This window comes from Odocoileus virginianus, chromosome 3 (assembly GCF_023699985.2).
Source record: "Odocoileus virginianus isolate 20LAN1187 ecotype Illinois chromosome 3, Ovbor_1.2, whole genome shotgun sequence".
Lineage (NCBI taxonomy): Eukaryota > Metazoa > Chordata > Mammalia > Artiodactyla > Cervidae > Odocoileus > Odocoileus virginianus.
The window spans coordinates 28,264,883-28,288,968 of NC_069676.1; the positions used below are offsets into that span (position 1 = coordinate 28,264,883).

Genomic DNA, 24,086 nt, shown 5'->3' on the forward strand with positions numbered 1-24,086 from the left:
GTCAGTAACTCTACACAAAGTGGTGACCAAAAACCAGCCTAAAGAAAAAGAAATGCAAGAAGGCAAAGTGGTTGTCTAGGGAGACCTTACAAACAGTAGAGGAAAGAAGAGAAGTCAAAGGCAAGGCAGAAAGGGAAAGATATAACCAACTGAATGCAGACTTCCACAGAACAGCAAGGAGAGATAAGAAAGCCTTTTTAAGTGAACAATGCAAAGTAATAGAGGAAAACAACAGAATGGAAGAGACAAGAGATCCCTTCAACAAAACTGGAGATATCAAGGGAACATTTCATGCAAGGATGAGCAGGATAAAGGACAGAAATGGTAAAGACCTAACAGAAGCAGAAGAGATTAAGAAGACATGGTAAGAATACAGAGAATGATACCAAAAAAGTCTTAATGATCCAGTAACCACAATGGTGTGGTCATTCACCGAGAGCCAGACCTGCTGGAGTATGAGGTCAAGTGGGCCTTAGGAAGCATTCAGTTCAGTCGCTTAGTCTTCTACGACTTTTTGTGACCCCATGGACTGCAGCACACCAGGCTTCCTCATCTATCACCAACTCCCAGAGCTTACTCAAACTCATCTCAATTGAGTCGGTGATGCCATCCAACCATCTCATCCTCTGTTGTCCCCTTATCCTCCCGCCTTCAATTGTTCCCAGCACCAGGGTCTTTTCAAATGAGTCAGTTCTTCTCATCAGGTGGCTAAAGTGTTGGAGTTTCAGCTTCAGCATCAGTCCTTCCAATGAATATTCACGACTGATTTCCTCTAGCATGAACTGGCTGGATCCCCTTGTAGTCCAACGGACTCTCAAGAGTCTTTTACAACACCACAGTTCAAAAGCATCAATTCTTGGGCACTCAGCTTTCTGTATAATACAACTCTCACATCCAAACATGACTACTGGAAAAACCACAGCTGACTAGATGGACTTTTGTTGGCAAAGTAATGTCTCTGCTTTTTAATATGCTATCTAGGTTGGTCAGAATTTTTCTTCCAAGGAGCAAGTGTCCTTAATTTCAAGGGTGCAGTCACCATCTGCAGTGATTTTGGAGCACCCCAAAATAAAGTCTACCACTGTTTCCATTATTTTCCCATCTATTTGCCATGAAGTGATGTGACCAGAGACCATTATCTTTGTTTTCTGAATGTTGTTTTAAGCCGAATTTTTCACTCTCCTCTTTCACTTTCATCAAGAGGCTCTTTAGTTCTTCTTCGCTTTCTGCCATAAGGGTGGTGTCATCTGCATATCTGAGGTTATTGATATTTTTCCCAGCAACCTTGATTTCAGCTTGTGATTCATCCAGTCCAGCATTTCTCATGATGTACTCTGCATATAAGTTGATTAAGCAGGGTGACAATATATAGCCTTGAAGTACTCCTTTCCTGATTTGAAATCAGTCTGTTACTCCATGTTCAGTTCTAACTGTTGCTTCTTGACCTGCATACAGATTTCTCAGAAGGCAGGTCAGGTGGTCTGCTATAACCTTCTCTTGAAGAATTTTCAGTTTGTTGTGATCCACACAGTCAAAGGCTTTGGTGAAGTCAATAAAACAAAAATAGAAGTTTTTCTGGAACTCTCTTGCTTTTTTGATGATCCAACGGATGTTGGCCATTTGATCTCTGGTTCCTTTGGCTTTTCTAAATGCAGCTTGAACATCTGGAAGTTCATGGTTCACATACTGTTGAAGCCTGGCTTGGAGAATTTTGACCATTACTTTGCTAGCATGAGATGAGTGCAATTGTGCAGGTAGCTTGAGCATTCTTTGGCACTGCCTTTCTTATAGAGATTGGAATGAAAACTGACCTTTTCCAGTCCTGTGGCCACTGCTGAGTTTTCCAAATTTGCTGGCATATTGAGTGCAGCACTTTCACAGCATCATCTTTTAGGATTTGAAATAGCTCAACTGGAATTCCACAAACTCCACTAGCTTTGTTTGTAGTGATGCTTCCTAAGGCCCACTTGACTTTGCATTCCAGGATGTCTGGCTCTAGGTGAGTGATCATACCATTGTGATTATCTGGGTCATGAAGATCTTTTTTGTACAGTTCTTCTGTGTATTCTTGCCACCTCTTCTTAACATCTTCTGCTTCTGTTACATCCATACTATTTCTGTCCTTTATTGTGCCCATCTTTGCATGAAATGTTCCATTGGTATCTCTAACTTTCTTGAAGAGATCTCTAGTCTTTCCCATTCTGTTGTTTTCCTCTATTTCTTTGCACTGATCACCAAGGAAGACTTTATCTCCTCTTGCTATTCTTTGGAACTCTGCATTCAAATGGGTATATCTTTCCTTTCCTCCTTTGTCTTTAGCTTCTCTTCTTTTCTCAGCTATTTGTAATGCCTCCTCAGACAACCATTTTGCCGTTTTGCATTTCTTTTTCTTGGGATGGTCTTGATCACTGCCTCCTGGACAATGTCACAAACCTCTGTCCATAGCTCTTCAGGCACTCTGTCTATCAGATCTAATCTAATCTAATTGAATCCTTGAATCTATTTCTCACTTCCACTGTATAATCGTAAGGGATTTGATTTAGGTCATACCTGAATGGTCTAGTGGTTTTCCCTACTTTCTTCAATTTCAGTCTAAATATGGCAATAAGAGGTTCATGATCTGAGCCACAGTCAGCTCCCAGTCTTGTTTCTGCTGACTGTATAGAGCTTCTCCATCTTTGGCTGCAAAGAACATAATCAATCTGATTTCGGTACTGACCGTCTGGTGATGTCCATGTATAAAGTCTTCTCTTGTGTTGTTGGAAGAGGGTGTTTGCTATGACCAGTGTGTTCTCTTGGCAAAACTGTTAGCCTTTGGTCTGCTTCGTTTTGTACTCCAAGGCCAAATTTGCCTGTTACTCCTGATAGCTCCTGACTTTCTACTTTGGCATTCCAGTCCCCTATAGTGAAAAGGACATCTTCTTTGGGTGTTAGGTCTTGTAGGTCTTCATAGAACTGTTCAATTTTAGCTTCTTCAGCATACTGGTTGGGGCACAGACTTGGGATTACTGTGATATTGAATGGAAGCATTATTCTAACAAAGTTAGTGGAGGTGATGGAATTCCAGCTGAGTTACTTAAAATCCTGAAGGATAATGCTGTCAAAGTGCTGCACTCCATATGCCAGTAAATTTGGAAAACAAGGCATTGACCACAGGACTGGGAAAAAGTCAGTTTTCATTTCAATCTCAAAGAAGATCAATGCCAAAGAATGTTCAACTACCACCCAATTGGACTTATTTCACATGCCAGCAAGGTAATCCTGAAAATCCTTCAAGCTAGGCTTCAGCATTACATGAATCTAGAAAATCAAGAAGCTGGATTTAGAAAAGGCAGAGGAACCAGATATCAAATTACCAACATTTGTTGTATCTCAGAGAAAGCATAGAAATTCCAGAAGAACATCTACTTCCCCTTCACTGACTGTGCTGAAGCATTTGACTGTGTGGATCACAACAAACTGTGGAAAATTCTTAAAGAAACGGGAATACCAGACCACCTTAACTGTCTCCTGAGAAGCCTGTATACGAGTCAAGAAGCAACAGTTAGAACTGGACATGGAACAACAAATTCAAAATTGGGAAAGGAGTGCATCAAGGCTGTATACTGTCACCCTGCTTATTTAACTTATATGCAGAGTACATCACGTGAAATGCTGAGCTGGATGAATCACAAGCTGGAATCAAGATTGACAGAAATATCAACAATCTCAGATAAGCTGATGGTACCACTCTTTTGGCAGAAAGCAAGAAGATACTAAAGAGCATCTGGAAGAGGAGAGTTGAAAAGGCTAGCTTAAAACTCAACATCTGAAAAACTAAGATCCTGGTGTCTGGTCCCATCACTTCATGGCAAATAAGGAAAAAATGGAAACAGTGACAGAGTTTATTTTCTCAGGCTCCAAAATCACTGGAGATGGTGACTGCAGCCAAGAAGTTAAAAGACACTTGCTCCTTGCAAGGAAAGCTATGACATATATAGATAGCATATTAAAAAGCAGAGACATCACTTTACTGACAAAGGTCCATGTAGTCAACACTATGGTTTTTCCAGTAGTAATGTACAGATGTGACAGCTGGATGATAAATAATGCTGAGCATCAAAGAATTGATGTTTTTGAGTTGTGGTGTTGAAGAAGACTCTTGATCAAATCAGTCAATTCTAAAAGAAATCAACCCTGATCATACACTGAAAGGACTAATGGTGATTCAACTCATTGGAAAAGACCCTGATGCTGGGAAAGACTGAGGGTAGGAGGAGAAGGGGGCAAGAGAGGATGAGATGGTTGGATGGCATCACCAACTCAATGGACGGGAGTTTGAACAAACTGTGGAAGACAGTGAAGAACATGGAAGTGTGGCATATTGCAGTCCATGGGATTGTAAAGAGTCAGACATAACTTAGTGACTGAAAAACAACAAAATAGCCAAATGATTCTCAACAAATGAGCAAAGGCAACACAATGTAGAAAAATTAGTCTCTTCAACAGTGCTGCAACAACTAAAAATCTACATGTGAGAAAAGCATCTAGAAACGGACCTTAACAGCCTTTGCAAAAATCAACTCAAAATGGATCACCGACCTAAAGACAGAGCACTAAAGTATAAAGTTTCTAGAAGATAACTGAAGAGGCAATCTAGATGACCTCATATTTCATAATAAGTTTTTAGATACAACAGAGGCACAATCCACGAAAAAAATTTGCTAAGACAGACTTCACTAAAATTAAAATAAAAACTACTCTGCAAAAGACAGTGTCAAGAAAATGGAAAAACAAGCTGCAAACTGGGAGAAAATATTTTCAAAAGATACAGCTGATAAAGCCTTGTTATCTAAAATATACAAAGAACTCTTAAAACTCAACAATTAGAAAATGAACAACCCAATTTAATAACAGGCCAAAGACCTTAACAGGTACTTCACCAAAGATAAACAAATGGCAGATAACCATATGAAAAGATTTCCCACATCATATATAATCAGAGAAATGCAAACTAAAACAACAGTGAGACACTATACCTCATAGTGGATTCACTCCATACATGTACTAAAGTGGTCAAAATTCCCAACACTGTTATCAAATGCTGATGAGGATGTGAAGCAATAGGAACTCTCATTCACTGCTGGTGGGAATGCAAAGTGGTACAACCACTATGGAAGACCATTTTGGCAGTACATTTATAAGATAAGCATACTCTTACCATGTGTTCTAGCAACTGTGATCGTTAGCAGTCATCCAGGGGAGCTGAAAATGTATGCCCACACAAAACATGCACATGATGTTAACAGCAGCTTAATTATAATTGCTAAAATTTGGAAGCAACGAAGATGTTCTTCAGTAGGTGACTGGGTAAGCAAACTACACGATATCCAGACAATGAAGTATTATTCAGACCAAAAGGAAATGAAGCATCTAACCATGAAAAGACATAGAGGAAACTTAAATGTGAAAGAAGCCAGTCTGAAAGACCCACATATTACGTATTTACAACTACACTGCACTATTGAAAAGGCAAAACTATGGAGATAGTAAAGACTAGTGGATTGGGAGAATGTTGGGATGAGCAAGCAGAGCAGAGAGGAATTTCAGGACAGTCAAACTACTCTGTAATATATTATAACATATAATAAATACTACAGATATAAAACTACTCTGTAATATATTATAATACATAACACATGTCATTATACATTTGTCCAAACTCAGAAAAAGTACAACTCCAAGGGTGAACTGTAATGTAAACTACGGATCTTGGGTGATTGTGATTCATCACAATGTAATATGACATCACAGTGTAGTTTTACCAACTGTAGCAAAGGTACCACACTATGGTGGAGGATATTGATAATGAAGAAAAATGCATGTGTAGGCACATTATATGGGAAATCTCTATACTTTTCACTCAATTTTGCTATGAACTTAAAACTACTCTAAAAGGTAAAGTCTATTTTCCAAAAGACATAGCAGCAGAGTGGCATTTGGTTTCACATAAAGATGCTTCGAATATACCACTATATAAAAGAAATAATTACCTATGAGTATGATCCAGTTTCCTGACACTACTCATTAAAAATAAATGCTGCTTGGCTTCCCCGGTGGCTCAGTGGTAAAGAATCTATCTGCCAATGTAGGAGACACAGTTCAATCCCTGATTCAGGAAGATCCCATATGCCACAAGCAACTAAACCTGTGCACCAAAACTGTTTATTGAGCCTGTGCTCTAGAGCCTGGAAGCCACAGTTACTGAGCCCACGTGTCACAACTAATGAAGACTGCGTGCCCTAGAGCCCATGCTCCCCGACAAGAGAAGCCACCACAATGAGAAGCCTGTGCATCGCAACCAAAGAGTAGTCCCTGCTTGTAACAACTAGAGAAAAGCCCCGCAGCAATGAATGCCCAGCACAGTCATAAACAAAAATTATAAATAAAAAAATAGACACATACTCTAAAAACCAATCCATACACAAATAAATACTGTTTTTTGCAGCTGGTTCTCTCTTTGTGGGGGTCCCAACAGATTCAATCAATTGCAGATTGAAAATACTTTTTAAAAATTCCAGAAAGATTCAATAAAATGGATTTTGCCACACACCAGCTTGTGGCTCAGCTGGTAAAGAACCTTCCTGCAATGTGGAAGACCTGGGTTCGATCCCTGGGTTGGGAACATCCCCTGGAGAAGAGAAAGGCTACCCACTCCAGTATTCTGGCCTGGAGAATTCCATGGACTGTAGTCCATGGGGTCGCAAAGAGTAGGACACTATTGAGCAACTTTCACTTTCACTTCAGCAACCAATTGAACAGCTGCTGCTGCTGCTGCTAAGTCACGTCAGTCGTGTCCGACTCTGTGCGACCCCATAGACAGCAGCCCACCAGGCTCCCATCCCTGGGATTCTCCAGGCAAGAACACTGGAGTGGGTTGCCATTTCCTTCTCCAATGCAAGAAAGTGAAAAGTGAAAGTGAAGTAGCTCAGTCGTGTCTGACACTTCGCAACACCATGGACTGTAGCTTACCAGGCTCCTCCGTCCATGGGATTTTCCAGGCAAGAGGACTGGAGTGGGTTGCCATTGCATTTACATTGTATTTACTATTTATAAGCATTTACACTGATATAAGCATTATAAGAAATTTTGAGATGATTTTAAAGTATATGGGAGGATGTGTATAGGTTATACGGAACACTACGCCATTTTAAATAAGTGACTTCCTAAAAGGGATTTTGGTGTCTGTAGTGTGTCCTAAGGAGAAGGCAATGGCAACCCACTCCAATACTCTTGCCTGAAAATCCCATGGACGGAGGAGCCCGGTAGGCTGCAGTCAATGGGGTCACGAAGAGTTGGACACGACTTCACTTTCACGCATTGGAGAAGGAAATGGCAACCCACTCCAGTGTTCTTGCCTGGAGAATCCCAGGGACAGGGGAGCCTGGTGGGCTGCTGTCTATGGGGTTGCACAGAGTCAGACACGACTGACGTGACTAAGCAGCAGCAGCAGTGTGTCCTAAAACCAATGCTGTATGGATACTGAGGGAGATTATACTTGCTTTGAGTAAGAAACAGGCATTATAATAGGCCTGTGCACTCAACTTGATTATTAACATAGATTTTTATTTTTTAAATGTCAAAATTTCCTGGGCATCAAAAGTTTTGGATTTTAGTTCTGCCTGCACACTAACTTACCTATGGTTACATAAATTTCCTTGCTGTTGTTGTTCAGTCACTAAGTCATGTCCAGCTCTTTGCAACCTCACGAACTACAGAATACCAGGCTTCCCTGTCTTTCACTATTTCCCAGAATTTGTTCAAACTCATGAGAAGTACATCAGAATTGCTATAATGGTGCTTTTTTTTTTTGACTACCCACTTCACTATTTTACAATTTCTAAATCTCGAGTCATCTAACTTGATTTCTTTTTGTATTTCTTAACTTTGCTTGATAATAACTTTGAAAACACCAAAATTTGTAAAAATTACATGCAATCTTAAAAAAAGTCAATCTCAGCTCAAGGCTATTATTTAGTGCTTGTGTAATGAACCGGTGATCAAATCTCAAGAGAAAAGACAATCAACAGATACTAACCCCAAAACAGTCAGGTATTGGAAGTTATTAGCCAAGAAAACTTTTACAAGGTTTTTGAACTATGCTCCATGAGATAAAGGTAAATATATTTGAAGTGAATGAAAAGATGAATGTTTGCAGCAAATAAATAGAACCTACCAAAAAAACAAACAAAAGAGAGAGAGAAAAGAAAGAAAAAAGGAAAACTCCAGAACTAAAATCAAACTATCTAAAAAGGTTCACAGACTGGGTTCAATAAAAGAATGAAGATGACACAGAAAGTGTCAGTGAACTTGAAAATAAATCCATATGAAGTATCCAATCTGAATAATCATGAAAAAAAAAGTTGAATAAAATGAACAAGACCTCAGAGGTCTGTGGGATATTAGAAGGTCTAACATTTATATCACTGAAGTCACTGGAGACATGAAAAATTTCTGCAGAAAATATATACAGAAAAAAAAATGTTGAAAATTCCTGAAGCTGAAGGATATAAACATATAGGGGCAAACTTCAAAGAGGATAAAACCAGAGAAAACTGTGACTACAACATATTATCACATTGCTAAAAATATAACTATTAGGGGAAAAAAATGAAAGTAATGAGAGAAAAAAACCCACCATTTTCACAGGGACATATCAATTTTAATGACTGTACATTTCTCATCAGAAATCATAAGACTAAAACAGTCTAAGAATAGTTTCTAACTGATAGAAAAAAGACTGTCTACCCAAAAATCTATAAACAGCAAAAATATCCTTCAGGAATAAAGGAAAAATAGCTTTCAGATGAAGTACAAATAAGATAACTCATCATCAATAGACCTGGTCTAAAAAAAAATGCTAAAAGAAATTCTTTAAGCTTAAGAAAAATTATACAAAAGGAAACAATGAAAGAAGGAAACATAACAGGAATGCTAAATATCTGAATAACAAAAACTACTTTTCCCATCTTCAATTCGTTAAAATAGATACGACAATTCAAAGTAAAAACTGTAATACAGGATACAGTTATAACATATGCAGACTATTAATAACCTATGATGTATTCTTATCATAAATAAATGTTCATACTATGCTAATATCTTGGATAGTCATAGTTCTTTGACATCAAAGTCACAGAGAAAGAAAAACTAGAATGTTTATGTAACAGAAAGGACTCTTTAATATCACAGGTTAGTGCCTGGGAGTGGAGAACAAGATGGAAATGGTGTGGCCGCGAACAACTCCAGTAACGGCTGCGGTGGCAGCAGTCACCCCGCTGCAGGGAGGCTATGAGGTCTGCACTTTCTATCAGGGCCCATCCATCAGCAGCACAGTGCTCTGCTCCTCTGCTCACCGAGCAGTCACTCAGTAAATGCTCTCAGGACTCACTCACCTCTGCCTCTGCCTTTCTATGTCTCTTTTGGTTTCCAAGTGGGAGCAGGAAGAGTTGTTCTCAATGGACAGAAGGAGCATGGGGAGAGTGGCCACTGAATGAGGAAGTGATGGCAGAAGAGCAGTGTGACAGCTTCTGGGTGATCAGAATTACCCAAGACAGGTTATTCAACACAGGTATGAGGAAGCATACTTAACCTCTTTCCCCCCAAAAGATTAGGTCTGTTTAATACCCAGTATAATAAAGACAAGGCTTTCCTGGTGGCTCGATGGGAAAGAATCCATCTGCAATGCAGGAGATGCAGATTTGATCCCTAGGTTGGGAAGATTCCTTTGGAGAAGGAAATGGCAACCCACTGCAGTATTCTTGCCTTGGAAATCCCAGGGACAAAGGAGCCTGGCAGGCTACAGTCTGTTGGGGTCATAAAAGAGTCAAACATGGCTTGACAACAATAAGGATACTGTATTTTCTAGAGCAAAGAACAGGCAGACATTGTCTATTATAAATGATTTAGGTTCTGTAAACTTAAGTTTCTCAGCTAAAGGCTGGTGCAACACTGCTCTGGGCCCCTCTGTCTTATCATGCTGGCAAGAGAGGGGCAACGGAAAGAGTCACAAAGACACTCATGCTATTTGCTAGGCACTGAGTATAAAATCCTTTATTACGCCAACTTCTATCAACCATAAAAGAAATTAATCTGTCAGCTGACCAGGGAAGGAAAATTTACCCTTTACAGTACTTAAAAGAAAAAGTCAGTGATCTTGAAGGCAAGCCTTGGGAAATATTCAATCTGAGTAATAGAGAGGAAAAAAGAAATGAAGAAAATGAAAGAAATCCTAAGGATCTGTGAAACAATATAAAAAAGTTTAACAATCACATTACTGAAGCCCCAAAAAAGAGCAGCACAAAAAAATGTTTCAAGAAGTTATGGCTAATTCTCCAAATCTGGTGCAAGAGATTAATTTACAGATCCAGCAACATAAGAACTCCAAACAGGACTATTTCAGAGAAAACTAGATGCAGTCTCATCATGAAAAATGGCTGAAACCTAAACATTAAAAAACTAAAAACATGAAGCAGCTAAGGAAAAACAAACAAAAATTACACTTATGGAAACAGAAGAACTGAATATTTCTCATCAGAAATCAGAGACCAGAAACAGCACAAAATCGTTAAAGTGTTGAAAGAAGTGCCAATGCAGAATTCTATATCCAGCAAAAATACTCTTCAGGAATGACAGTGCAATAAAGTTATTCTCAGATTAAAGAAACCTAGAGGAATATGCCATTGATAGATCAGCTTTTTTATAAAAAAGTGCTAAGTTCTTTGGCCTGAAGATACATGATACAAAAAAATGTAAATACACCAGTTATAATATAGAGGTGGCCAGACTGTGTATAAAAGTAACAATTCACAACAATACACTGCCTACAAAGCCCTAAAGATATAAATAAGTTAAAACTGGAAGAATGGAAAAATCATGCTATGCTACCAAAGAAGAGCTGGAGTGTTACATTAACAGTAGATGAACTGAAGAACATCATCAGCAATAAAGAGGGGTTTGTTGCTGTTGTTTAGTCGCTAAGTTGTGTCTGACTCTGAGATACCATGGACTATAGCCCGCCAGGCTCCTCTGTCCACGATATTTCCTGGAGCAAGAACACTAGGGTTGGTTGCCATTTCATTCTCCAGGGGATCTTCCCAATCCAGTGACTGAACCAGTGTCTCCTGCTTGGCAGGTGTATTCTTTACCACTGAACCACCTGGGAAGCCCAATAAAGGGGCAGTGTCTCATGATAAAAGGATCAACATACCAAGAAACTGAAATAATACTAAATTGCAGTAACTGATACAATAAATATAGGTAATAAGAGAAGATAGAGAAGACCTGGAAAATACTACCAGTCAACCTGACTTTTAGGGAATACTTCAACAATAACATCAGACTATACATGTTTTTCAAGTACACACTGACTATTCACTATAAGAGGTCACATTCTGGGCCATCAGACAAACCTTAACAAATGTAAAACAACTGAAATCATAAAACATTCTCTGACAATAATCAAATAAACAGCTATCAGTAACAGAAAGCTATCTAGAAAACCCTCAAATTTTGGAAATTAACACTTCTAAATAACCTGTAAGTCAAAAAGGATGTCACAAGGGAAACTAGAAAACAGTTTAAACTAAATGAAGACAAAAACAACATTAAAATTTGTGGGAGACAGCTAAAGCAGTGCTTCAGAGAAATACATAACTAAATACTAGTACTCAAAAAAAGCCTTTTTAAAAAAAATTTCTTAACTCTGTCCTTTTTTTTCCCCCTTCATTTATTTTCATAAGTTGGAGGCTAATTACTTTACAATATTGTAGTGGTTTCTGCCATACATTGACCCTTTTATCAATAATCAAAGCTTTTATTTGACAAAACAGAAAAGTAAACCAAACAACAAGCAGAAGAAATTAATAAAATTAAAAAAGAAAACAAAAAACAGAAATCAAGAAACCAAAAACTGATTCTTTGAAAAAGAAAAAAAATCCCAATAAAATGACAAAGCTTTAGCAAGATTAAAACAAAACAATAAAAAGCAAACAAAGAGATGGCATAAATTACCAATATAAGGAATAGAAAGGGAGGGGCATCACCCACAGACTCCATGGATACACTAGTAAGTATGCAGTATCATGAAAAACTTCTGCCCATAAATTTCACAACTTACACTGAAAGGACAAATTCCTTTAAAGTCATATACCACCAAAGTTCATCAAGAAGAAATGCCATGCTAAGTTGCTTCAGTCGTGTCCGACTCTGTGTGACCCCCTGGACAGCAGCCCACCAGGATCCCCTGTCCACGGGATTCTCCAGGCAAGAATACTGGAGTGGGTTGCCATTTCCTTCTCCACAAGAAATACTTTCATAACTGTCAGAGACACTGAATTTGTAGTTAAAAATCTTCTAACAAACAAACTACATGTTCAAATGATTTCACTAGCAAGTTCTGCCAACAATTAAGGCAAACATAATTCCACACAAACTCCTCAAGACTACAGAAGAAGAGAAAAACACTCTCCAATTCATTTAATGAGGTAAGCATTTCTGATACCCAAAATCAGACATCACAAATAAAATAAAACAATACCCAAGTATCTCACAAACACAGACACAACAGCAGCAAAATACTAGCAAACTGAGTGCAGCAATATATAAAAAAAGATAAATACATTATGACTGTGTAGGAATTCAAGGTTTACTCAATATTTGAAAATCAATCAATACCACTTTATCAATAAACTAAAGAGAATCATATGAATATATTAGGTGCAGAAAAAGTATTTGCCAAAATCAATATCCATTCATAGGTACAAAATTCAGAAAACTAGCAGTAGAAGGGAAATTCTTTAACCCAATAAAAGCCATCTACCAAAACAATAGTCTAGAAAGAAAAAAATGAGCATTTTCCTCCTATGAGCATGAATGGGGAAAGACACCCACAATCACCACTTCTATTCAACATTACACTGGGGGATTCAGCTAGTGCAATAAGGCAAGAAAAAGACATAAAGATTGGAAAGAAATAAAACTAATCACAGACAATATGATTGTCTACATAGAAACTTTCAGACTCTAAAACTCTACTAAGAACTAGTGTCTAGCAACAGCTGCAGAAAACAGAGAAAATGTGCCATTAATGAGTGAATGTAAAAGATATAAAAGCACCAAAAAGCCATAAAATAGGTATAAACTAATAAAATGTGCACTAGATCTGTATGCTGAAAAGTAGAAACACAAATGAAAAAAAACAAGTAAGACCTAAGAGAAAAAGAGAGAGAGAGAAATAGTATACTTATGGCTTAAAGGCTCTCAATAGTATTAATATGCTAATTCTTCCCCAAACTAATCAATGGGTTCATCGTTATCTCAGTTAAAATCTCAGCAGGAATTTTTGATAGAAATCAATAAATAGATTCTAAAGTTATATGGGCAAGCAAAAGAACAAGAATAGTCAAAAAACAATTTTGAAAAGAACAATGTCACTGGATTCACACTACTTGATTTCAACACTCAGTTAATTAAGACAACATACAACTGGCAGAAAGACAGTCAAAAGACCAAACTACACAAAGTCCAGAAATAGACCCACACATAAATGTTCTATTGATTTTTCGATAAACATTGAAAGAAAACCCAAGTAAGAAATTTTTTTAAAAGTCCAGCTTCTTTATCTTAATACAAATCTTAAATCTACTGATGTTTCATGTACTGAAAAATACAATTAACTTAGGATTTATAGAGCATTCTGCTCAGTATCAAACTAAATATATTCTTTTCAAGTACACACATAATATTTACCACAAAAGACCATATTCTGAGCCATAAAGGAAACTGTAACATGACTGTCTTTCAATAATTGAAATGAGATTTCATATGCAAAAAAATGAACCTCAACTCATAAGAAAATTAACTCAAAATCAATCATGTCTAAATATAAATAAGCTACAACTTTAAAACTTATAGAAAAAACATAGGAAAACTTTTGTGACCTTGGGCAATGTTACCCAAAGATTTCATATGCAACAATATAAAGCATTATCAATCAAAAAAGGATAAAACAAACCAGACTGGGTAAAAAATACCTACAAAACGTATCTGATGAAGGATTTATATTCAGAATACATGAAAAAATTCTCAAAACTCAATAAAGAAACCTATTTTAAATGGGAAAAAGACATGAAAGAACACTAAGCACAACTTTCAGATGGTGAGTATGTAGGCAAAAAAGTACTCACCATCATTAATCATTAGGGAATGTATATTAAAACCACAATGAGATAACACTACATATCTCTTAGAATGATTAAAAAGCAGTGGTATGCTGGTATATATTTAGCAATCAGGTCTTTGGGAAAGAAGACCCTGAATTTTAGCTTTCGCTGTTTCTGTGGCATAAACAATTTCCTCTGGCCGATTACTCCTTACTGAAAATGGAGCTAGTAAGACACTTTACACCACATAGATACAATAGACACATTACTTCAGGAGCATAGAAACTAGTAAAACACAGTAAAGAAATAAACAAGTGACAAGTTCTAAGTATTTACTGCCTTTTACAATATTATGTTTATGTAACTTTTAACAATGGCTGTTTACTAACCAGTTTACAAAATTCCTAAAAATTTAAAGATCAGTTCTTTCAAGTCAGCATAAGTCAGATGTGTGGATCACAACAAACTATGAAAAACTCTTAAAAAGATGGGAATACCAGACCACCTTACCTGTCTCCCGAGAAACCTGTATGCAGGTCAAGAGGCAACAGTTAGAACTGGACATGGAAAAACAAGACTGGTTCCAAACTGGGAAAGGAGTACATCAAGTCTGTATACTGCCACCCTGCTTATTTAACTTACATGCAGAGTACATCATGTGAAATGCCGGGCTGGATGACTCACAAGCTGTAATCAAGACTGCTGGAAGAAACAGCAACAATCTCAGATATGCAGATGATACCACTTTAATAGCAGAAAGCAAAGAGGAACTAAAGAGCCTCTTGATGAAGGTGAAACAGGAGACTGAAAAAGCTGGCTTAAAACTCAACATCAAAAAACAAAAATAATGGGATTGGTACCATCAGTTGACGGCAAATAGATGGGGAAAAAGCGGAAACAGTGACAGAATTTATTTTCTTGGGCTCCAAAATCACTGCAGATGCTGACTACAGCCATAAATTAAAAGACGCCTGCGTGTTCCTTGTAAGAAAAGCTATGACAAACCTAGACAGTATATTAAAAAGCAGAGACATCACTTTGCCGACAAAGGTCCATACAGTCAAAGCTATGGTTTTCCCAGTAGTTATGTACAGATGTAACAGTTGGACCATAAAGAAGGCTGAACGCTAAAGAACTGATGCTTTTGAACTGCGGTGCTGGAAGACTCTCAAAAGCCCCTTTGACAGCAAGGAGATCAAACCAGTCAATCCTAAAAGAAATCAACCCTGAATTCTCACTGGAAGAACTGATGCTGAAGCTCCAAAACTGGTCACCTGATGTGAAAAGCGTACACACTGGAAAAGATCCTGATGCTGGGAAAAACTGAGGGCAAAAGAAGGGGGGGCGAAAGAGGATGAGATGGTTGGATGGCATCATTGACTCAATGGACATGAGTTCGGGCAAACTCCAGGAGATGGTGAAGGACAGGGAAGCCTAGAGTGCTGCAGTCCATGGGGTTTTAAAGAGTTGGACAAGACTTAGTGACTGAACAACAAAGTATGCCACTGTCTGAAACAGAACTGATAGTAACAAATAGTGACAAGGATGTGGAACTGAATTCTCAACCATTGAAGGGACTTCCCTGGTGGACCAGTGGCTAAGATTTCAAGCTGCCAATGCAGGGGACCCATGTTTGATCCCTGATCCAGGAACTAGATACCATATGCTGCAACTAACAGTTCGCATGTCATATTAAAGATCCCACATGCTACAACAAAGATCGAAGATCCTGAGCACCTCCACTGAGACCCACTGCAGCCAAATAAATAAATAAATATACTTTTTAAAAATGGCTCAAAACACCATTGAAAACTGTCTCTTTTCCTTCTCTCTCAGAATGTTTTATAAAGTTACTAGATTTCAGAGATAAAATGAATGAAAAGCTGACCAGATACTAAAATAGGCAAAACCAGCTGTACCTAAGGTTCCTTCAGGCGACCCTTTAGGATTCAAACACTCAATAAATAGATACAAAGCTCTCTAAGCAGGAATAAGATTTCAATATTAAAGCAACTTTGATGATGGGAGGAACGTACCATAACATGCTCCTGTCTTGAAGAATCGTGCTGCTGTCGATCAGCTTTTAAAAACGCTTTTATCCGTCTGTGTCAGCCGCGCAAGCTGTTCCCCCGCCGCTGGGCTCGCGCGCCTCACCGCACAGGCTTCTCTTGCTCAGAGCCCGGCGCCAGGGCGCCTGTGCTTCAGCAGCTGCGGACACGCCATTAGCTGCTCCAGAGCATACCGTGATTTTGCTTTAGTGAAACCATATATTACGAGTTCTCAGACGTGGAGAACTCTGTCTTAATGGACATGGTCTTGAGTCATATTGAGCTGGCCAAAAAGTTCACTCGCTTTTTTTCACACGAACTTTTTGGCCAACCCAATATTATTACTACAGATACCTATTATAACTTGAGTTATATTTTGAAAGAGCCATCAACCTGCAAGACTAAAAGTAAATAAATTCATCTCCCTTTGCTTTATCCCCCCATCCCAAACCTTTCTGGCAGAAAGTTCGGCAGTTTCTTAGAAAGTTAAACATGTGTTTACCACAAAACCAGCCATCCTGCTTCAAAGTATTTTCCCAAAGGAGATGAAAACTGTGTTCATACAAAAATCTGTACATATATGTTTATGTCATCTCTATTCATTAATGCCCCCAGACTGTAAACAACAGAAACGTTCTTCAACAACAACTAACTGTGATGCATAATACAATGCAATACTAAATTCAGCAATAAGAATGAATGACTCTCAATACATGCAACATCCATACATATCAGATACTTTAGGTTAAGTCAAAGAAGCCTCATTCAGAAAGTTTCACACAATTTTGTTTGTACAAAATATAATTCCATTTATATGATTCCATTTATATGAAATTCTGGAAAAGACAAAACTATAGGCAAATACAGATCAGTGGGTGCCAGAGGCTGGGAGTGGGTGGAATTAACTACATGAGAGAATTTTTAGAAGGTGACAGAAACGTCATGCATCTTCAGTGAGGTGGTACTGAACTTTACTGAGGTAAGTTTTATCACAACTAAAAACTATCATCACAGGGAAAAAACACAAGAGTTCAATTTTATAGCAAAGTATGGGCATTCAAAAATTAACATTAAGGACAAATTTTAGGAGTTCCCTGGTAGTCCAGCAGTTAGGCCTCCATGTGTTCACTGCCAAGGGCCTGAGTTCAATCCCTGGTCAGGGAACTAAGATTCTACAAGCCATGTGGCATGGCAAAGGAAAAAAAAAGAAAAAAACATTATTCTATTTCAGGAAAAAAATGAAAATAATTGAGCACCTCTGCCCCAGCAACTACAGAGTAACATTTTTTATAGGCACTAAAAGTAGTTCAGTCCTTGTATTTAATAGTTTGCTGGGAAAGTGGTCAACTAGTTATACCTTGTCATAAATCTCTTTCTAGTATTTCTCATGCAGTTGTCTTTAAATACCTGGTCACAAAATGTCTTTCCTCTGAAACATAATGAAATTTAAAAAAAAAATTTTTTTTAAAAGATGGATGCCAACCTAAAGATTAGAAGACAGAATTAGGAAAACAAGATACACGCTTTTACTACCTGTTGTGTTGAAACAATAGATACTGAACTTCGGTTCTTTATTAAGACTCTTCAGTCTTTCTCTACTTGCTCTCTGTTGATGTCATCCACTTTTCACGGTTTCAAAGATCACTTCTACACAATTAAGTCACTCCAGGCTTCTATACTATTTCTGCTGTTGTTGTCTGCTATATTGTGTCTTACTCTTTGTGACCCCATGAACTGAAGGCTGCCAGGATTTCCTGTCCTTCACTATCTTCTGGAGTTTGCTCAAATTCATGTCCAGAGAGTCAGTAATGGTATCCAATCATCTCATCCTCACAGTACATGGTACTGTTTCTGTACCATGTACATATTTCAGTTACACACGTTTTCACCTCGTATTGAAGGTGTTTTCCCACAAAGCTGTGTTTATTATGTTGACTCCTTTTCATTCATATACTCCATGAGGACAAGGACTAGATTTCCAAAGTTCAATTTAGTGTCACCATTCAATAAATTGTATTGAATCTGTATCTCTATCCAGGATTTCAAGCTGTCTGACAGTCTCTTCATTGATGTAACTTATTCCCAAATGAAATAAATTTATAACTCCTTCCCCAAGACATTCAAAGCATTAAGATGGCCATCTTTTAACCTTGTTATTGTATCAACTTCCTTCTCTCCTTTACTAATTGCACTATTCCTCTTGAGGTCTTTAAACTTAGACTTAAAATAACCTCCAGCTCATCAACCTACCAATGATACCTCCTACAAATTTATCCCCCAAACTGCCAGAACATTAAGCTTCCAAAGCGATCATCTTACTGCCCTGAAAATTTTGTAGGGCTCTCATGCACCTATGTAACAAATTTCAAAGCTCTACACAGTCTCACCACATAAACCTGTAACATCCTATATAGAGCCACTCAAAATTATTTATGGTTCCTTAGAATACGGACTGAACCATAAGTGACATTTGCTATTTTCCTACATTGAAAATTTCATTCCACCCTTTAAAGTCTCTCTTAAATATTACCATCTCAGTGGCTGTTCCTAGCCAGTAGAAACATTTATGTTCATCTGCTATGTGTCAGGAATGCTGATAGGAGTTAACAATCTCCCCCAGTTCACTGGTACTTTCAGTGAAAACTGGTGTGTTTTCAAAACATAGTCACAATCTCTTTGGATCTGAGTTTTCTATACTTCTCTTTCTTCTTCACCAGAGATTTTCTTTCCTCAAAGGTCTGCTGATATCTAGCTGATATTTGTACTCCCACTATCATCTAAGAAGTACAGTAGAGAGTAAAGAGTCAAGTATTTACTGAAATCAACCAAGTACAGCATCTTCTGAGCAGGCATGGGGTTACATGGTGAGGAAGGAATTCTAAGACCTGTGAACCACCCATCTGGAAATTTCATTTGAAATATTCTATAAATCTATCATGTGACAGTGTTTGGGAAACTCTGGTACTCAGCTTAACTTCAGCTGACCTTAAGATGAGAGGCTAGTACAAGAACCAAGTGTAAACATCTATAGTCAACCAATTTTCAGAGTGCCAAGACCATTCAATGGAGAACCAGTCTTTCAACAAATGGTGCTGTGACAACTGGACTGCCACAAGCAAAAAGAAAAAAAAAAGTTTCTCTCATACCATATACAAATGTTAACTCAAAACAAATCAAAGCTGAAACTATAAAACTCTTAAGAGGAAACTGTCATGATCTTGGATTGGGTAGGGGATTCTTCTATATGATGTTGAAAGCATGAGCAACAAATAAAAAGCAGATGAACTGAACTTCATCAAATTTTTAAAAACTTTGTGCTTCAGAGGACACCATTAAGAAATGAAAAGACAATTCATGGAATGGGAGGACATTTGCAAATCATGTATCTGACAAAGAACTTGTATCTAGAATATACAAAAAAATTCTTATAAATAAAAAGACAACCCAATTAAAAAATAAGCAAAGGCTCTGAATAGACATTTCCTCATAATGTACAAATGGCCAACAAGAACATGAAAAGAAAATATAACCTTTAAGAAAGTCTTTTAATATAGTCTTAAGTCTTAAGAAAGACTTAGTCTTTAAGAAAATACAATCTTACTGTTGATAAATGTATGTTCTCATATACAGATGTCATTTTTGTTGTCACAGCACTACAGTAAAATACACAAATAAAAACTTAAATTCATAAAAAAAGAAAATATAATCAAAACCACACTAAGATACCATTTCTCAAGCATTATGATGGATAGAATAAAAAAGGTCAAGTAACAACAGGTATTGGTGAGGATGTGGAAAAATTGGTTCCCTCATACATGGCTGGTGGGAATGTAAAATGGTGTGGCCATTTTGAGAAACTACTCCAGCAATTCCTCAACTGATTAAAAGCAGAGTCATCATATGATGGAGCAATAATAATATGCAAAATGTGGAAACAATGCAAATGTCCAACAAATGACAAAATGGATAAACAAAATATGGTATAGCCACACAATGGAATGTTATTCAGGCATAAAAAGGAATACATACATAGACTCTGAAAACATCAGGCTAAGTGAAAAAAGTCAGTCACAAAAGACCACATATTACATGATTTCATTCACATGAGGTCCAGAATAGGGAATACATAGATAGAAAGTGAATTAGTAGTTGCCTAAGGTTGAGGGCAGAGGGGTTTAGGGAATGGGTACAGGGTTTCTCTCTGAGGTGATAAAAATGTTGCAATATCTGTGAATATACCAAAGCCCACAAAATTGTACATATTAAGTGGGTGAACTGTATGGTCTATGAACTAAAAAATGAACACTGCAAATCAACTATTAATTTACTCCAACAAAAATTTTAAAAAAAAAAAAGGAAAAGGAACAGGGCTATCTAGGTGGCTCAGTGGATAAGAATCACCTGCCAATGCAGGAGACATGGGTTCAATCCCTGATCCAGGAAGATTCCACATGCTGCCGAGCAACTAAGCCTGTGTGCCATAACCACTAGACCTCTGCTCTAGAGCCTGGGAGCCCCAAGTACTGAAGCCAGCGCACCCAGAGATTACTACCTAGAGAGGAGCCCCCACTCGTCACAACTAGAGAACGCCCTCGCATAGCAACAACGATCCAGGGCAACCAAAAATAAAAAAAGAAAGAAAAGAACAGACATGTAATACATAAATTTCGTTTTCCTATTTAAAAATACCTTTTTTAAAGGTATAGTCTTACTATTTCATGCTACTTTAGGGCAAGCACCTCTTAACCTTAGGACTATATCATTTTTTTTTTTTTAAAGGCAGCATTGCAAAACCATCTAAAGCTTCTCAGGTACCAAAAAAGAACAAGCTTTTGCCAGATTTTTTTCCCTTCCTCATTTCCTTCCGGGTCCCCTATGCCAGCCCTTCACCACTTAGTTTCACAGTCACAACAGAAACATACAACTAGATGTTTCAAATATGCTTTAACTACTGAACATGGCTTTATGTGACTGTTCTTCATTTTGAAAAGAAAGGATTTTAACACTGGGATTAAAATATACTCACAGCATACATATACACTAAGTTGTACAGTCATTGCAAGGTTAACAATTACGATATTGAAGCTATGTATAATTTAATTTTTGCTTATATGGATTTCAATAGATTTTTTTACTCCCAATGCTCTCAAAGGAGAAAGTTTCTACATGAACATTTTTAAAACTTTTTTTTTTCAAATAGAAAGATGTTAATTTTAAGTCTATTATAATTTATAGCTTAGGTAATAACTATTCAAAGCAGATGGCCTGCATCACCTGGAGCTTTGCAACTCATCCTTGTCTGTGGACTAGAAGCAATGTCACAATGAGAGTTTGTTTACAATGCAGAACACTGGCTTATCCCAGCCCTACAGAATCAAAATTTGCACTTTAAAAAGATCTCCAGATAACTGACATATGAAGTTTGAAATGCAACGATAGAGAACACTTAGAAAACATGCAGATTCTAGTGAGGCAAAGGTATCTGCCTTTTAAATAAGAATCCTATAGTTTCTTCTCCACACTTAAGTTTGAGAAGCACTATTCTGTAAGTGACATTCTGAAAAAATATTCCTTTAGAGCAGCTTTGGTATACTAATAAGTATTGCTATGTACCCTTCCCAAAATAGCTTGAAAAGCAAAAAATAGTAACAATTCTGAATTTATAAGCCTCACAGTTATACTACTTTAAAATATCCTGAGTCTCATGAAATAAAGGATTTAGATGAATAATCAAAACCAACATTTGAGAAAGCTTTCATAATGCACTAACCACAATACATTTATTCACACTCAGAATTCTATAGACTTTAACTGCGGGGGAAAAAAAAACCCACAACCTTATTACACAGTCCCATTCAAATGGGAACTAGAAACTGTAGTTCCTTTTACTCAACTTTAAAAAGACCTCAATAAAACAGAATGCCTAGTGGTCACAATATTCTAGTTTACACTATCTTAAGTTTATTCTGATCCTTGTTGGTGGAAAATCTTTGTAGTCCCACAGGGAATCCAGGTCTTACAATCTTGCATAGACATTACCTTTCAAAACATGTTAAGTAGCTGTAGAGTAAAAAGGACTACAAGGACACTACCCCCAAAAGGTAATTTGCTGTACAAGATAATTTTTATTAAATCTTAGGAGATGCCGGTTTTGACAATTCATTCAACAAATATTTGCAAACTGCAAATGTTCGATATCTTGTGAGGAACACAAAGATGATCAAGGTACTACCCCTAGCCCCAAGAAGCCTATAATCTTGAGGAGAGGTGAGGTTTGGCCAGGAACATGCATATACAAATAGCAGAATATGGTCAGTACTGAAAACTGACCAGGGAAGTTACCAGTTCCACGTAATTGAAAGCTAAATAAAGGATATTCTACAATAATTTTCAACTAATTTGGTGCAGAGTGGATCAAGCTAGGGAAGCTTATTAAAAAAGCATTTTATAAGGAAGTACATTCTAAGGTAAACAATTCTTTGGAAAATTTGCTTATATTTTAATACACATACACACACTTAAAGTTCAGCTATCAGGTGTGTGTGTTCATCAAAGGCAAAGCAACTGAAACATGAACTAGATTCAGGAGGCCCAATACAGTTAAGTTCATAGAGGGCGTTTCCTTTGACAAAAACAGGAACACGTAGCTTCAGAGATCGCTGATCATGCGAGAAAAGAGGAAAAAGGAGTGAGGATCTCTTATTTCTCCCCTGGTAACTTAAAAAAAAACCTCCCCCACTGCCCAGCAGTTTCCTGGACTACTCCCTCCCTTCAACTTTGTATTTTATCAACACTATGATCCTTAAAACGCTTAGAAACTAAAGACAAGCAAAACCGGCCAAATTCATTTACCTATTTAACAGTCTAAAATAGAGGTACCTCCCTCAAGGGGAACTAGCAGTCCTTGAAGGTCCAGGACCGGGAAAAGTGCATCCACACGGTCCCTCCAGCGCCCCGGCCACTCAGCGCGCTCTCTTCACTGCTCTCCCTTTTCAGAGGCACACCCTCCCTTGGGAAGGGAAAGGCAAGCACCTCTTGGAAAAGGCTGCGGAGGTCGCCCGGCAGCGCGAAGAGGTGTGCTGAGACCCAAGGCAGGACCTTCAGAGCTCTGGAAGAAGAGGCGCAAGTGACACCGAGGAGGGCCAGCTGAGCGGGGAAAGGACACTCGATGCTCTGTCCGCTCTCGGCCCTCAGGGGATCAGGTCGGCCCCCGGCCCCGCAGGTCGCTCTCCTAAGCAGGCCTGGCCGCCCAGGCCAACTCCAGCCCAGTGACAGGTACGCGAGGTGGGGCCCGCGTCACAGGTGTCGCCCCATCCAGGTCCTTGCAAACCTGGGGGCTAGGGGGAGCGGGAGACGCGAAGGGTCAAGTCGAGGCAGGGCAAGCACCAAAAGGTGAGACGCGCGGCAGCAACGGAGCGCAGCACCCACGGCGACGCGGTCTCACCTCTAGGGTGGAGACAGTGCTGGTGAACAGGTCCTCTCCGTCCTCCAGCTCTTCAAAGTCGGTGGGTTTCCCGTCCCCTAGCGGAGGAGGCTCCCTCTCGGCCGCCATCTTCGCTCGCCCAGACGACTGCGCGAGCGGGACCTCGCGGACCTGTCACGTGAGCACGCACGGCTAGGCTCGCGCGCCGGCCGCCGGGCTCCCCCGCCTCCCTGGCCCGCCGCGCGCGGCCCCGCCCAGCGGCGCGCGGCCCCGCCCCCGGCCTCGTGAAGGCGTCAGTCCCGAGCGCGCTGCGCTCAGCCCCGCCCCGTTGCCTCTCCTTCCACCCCCACGTCTGGTCCCGGCTCCTTTTTTTTTTTTACCGCCCACTTGCTCTGTTGACTGTTGTGGAAGAAT

At 38.7% G+C, this 24,086-nt stretch overlaps 1 protein-coding gene across 2 annotated transcripts in view; it reads right to left on the minus strand.

Moving 5' to 3' along the window:
- Window positions 1-23,846, minus strand: part of SNX2 (sorting nexin 2) — a 61,825-nt gene extending 37,979 nt beyond the window's left edge. The window contains exon 1 of one of the 2 annotated variants that reach the window (XM_070465104.1): window positions 23,694-23,846. In XM_070465104.1, the coding sequence (XP_070321205.1) occupies window positions 23,694-23,801 (108 nt within the window). In that variant the 5' untranslated portion in view covers window positions 23,802-23,846. The remainder of the gene's footprint in view (window positions 1-23,693) is intronic. The other variant, XM_020877601.2, reaches the window with a different exon arrangement.
- Between the last annotated feature and the right edge of the window lie 240 nt (window positions 23,847-24,086).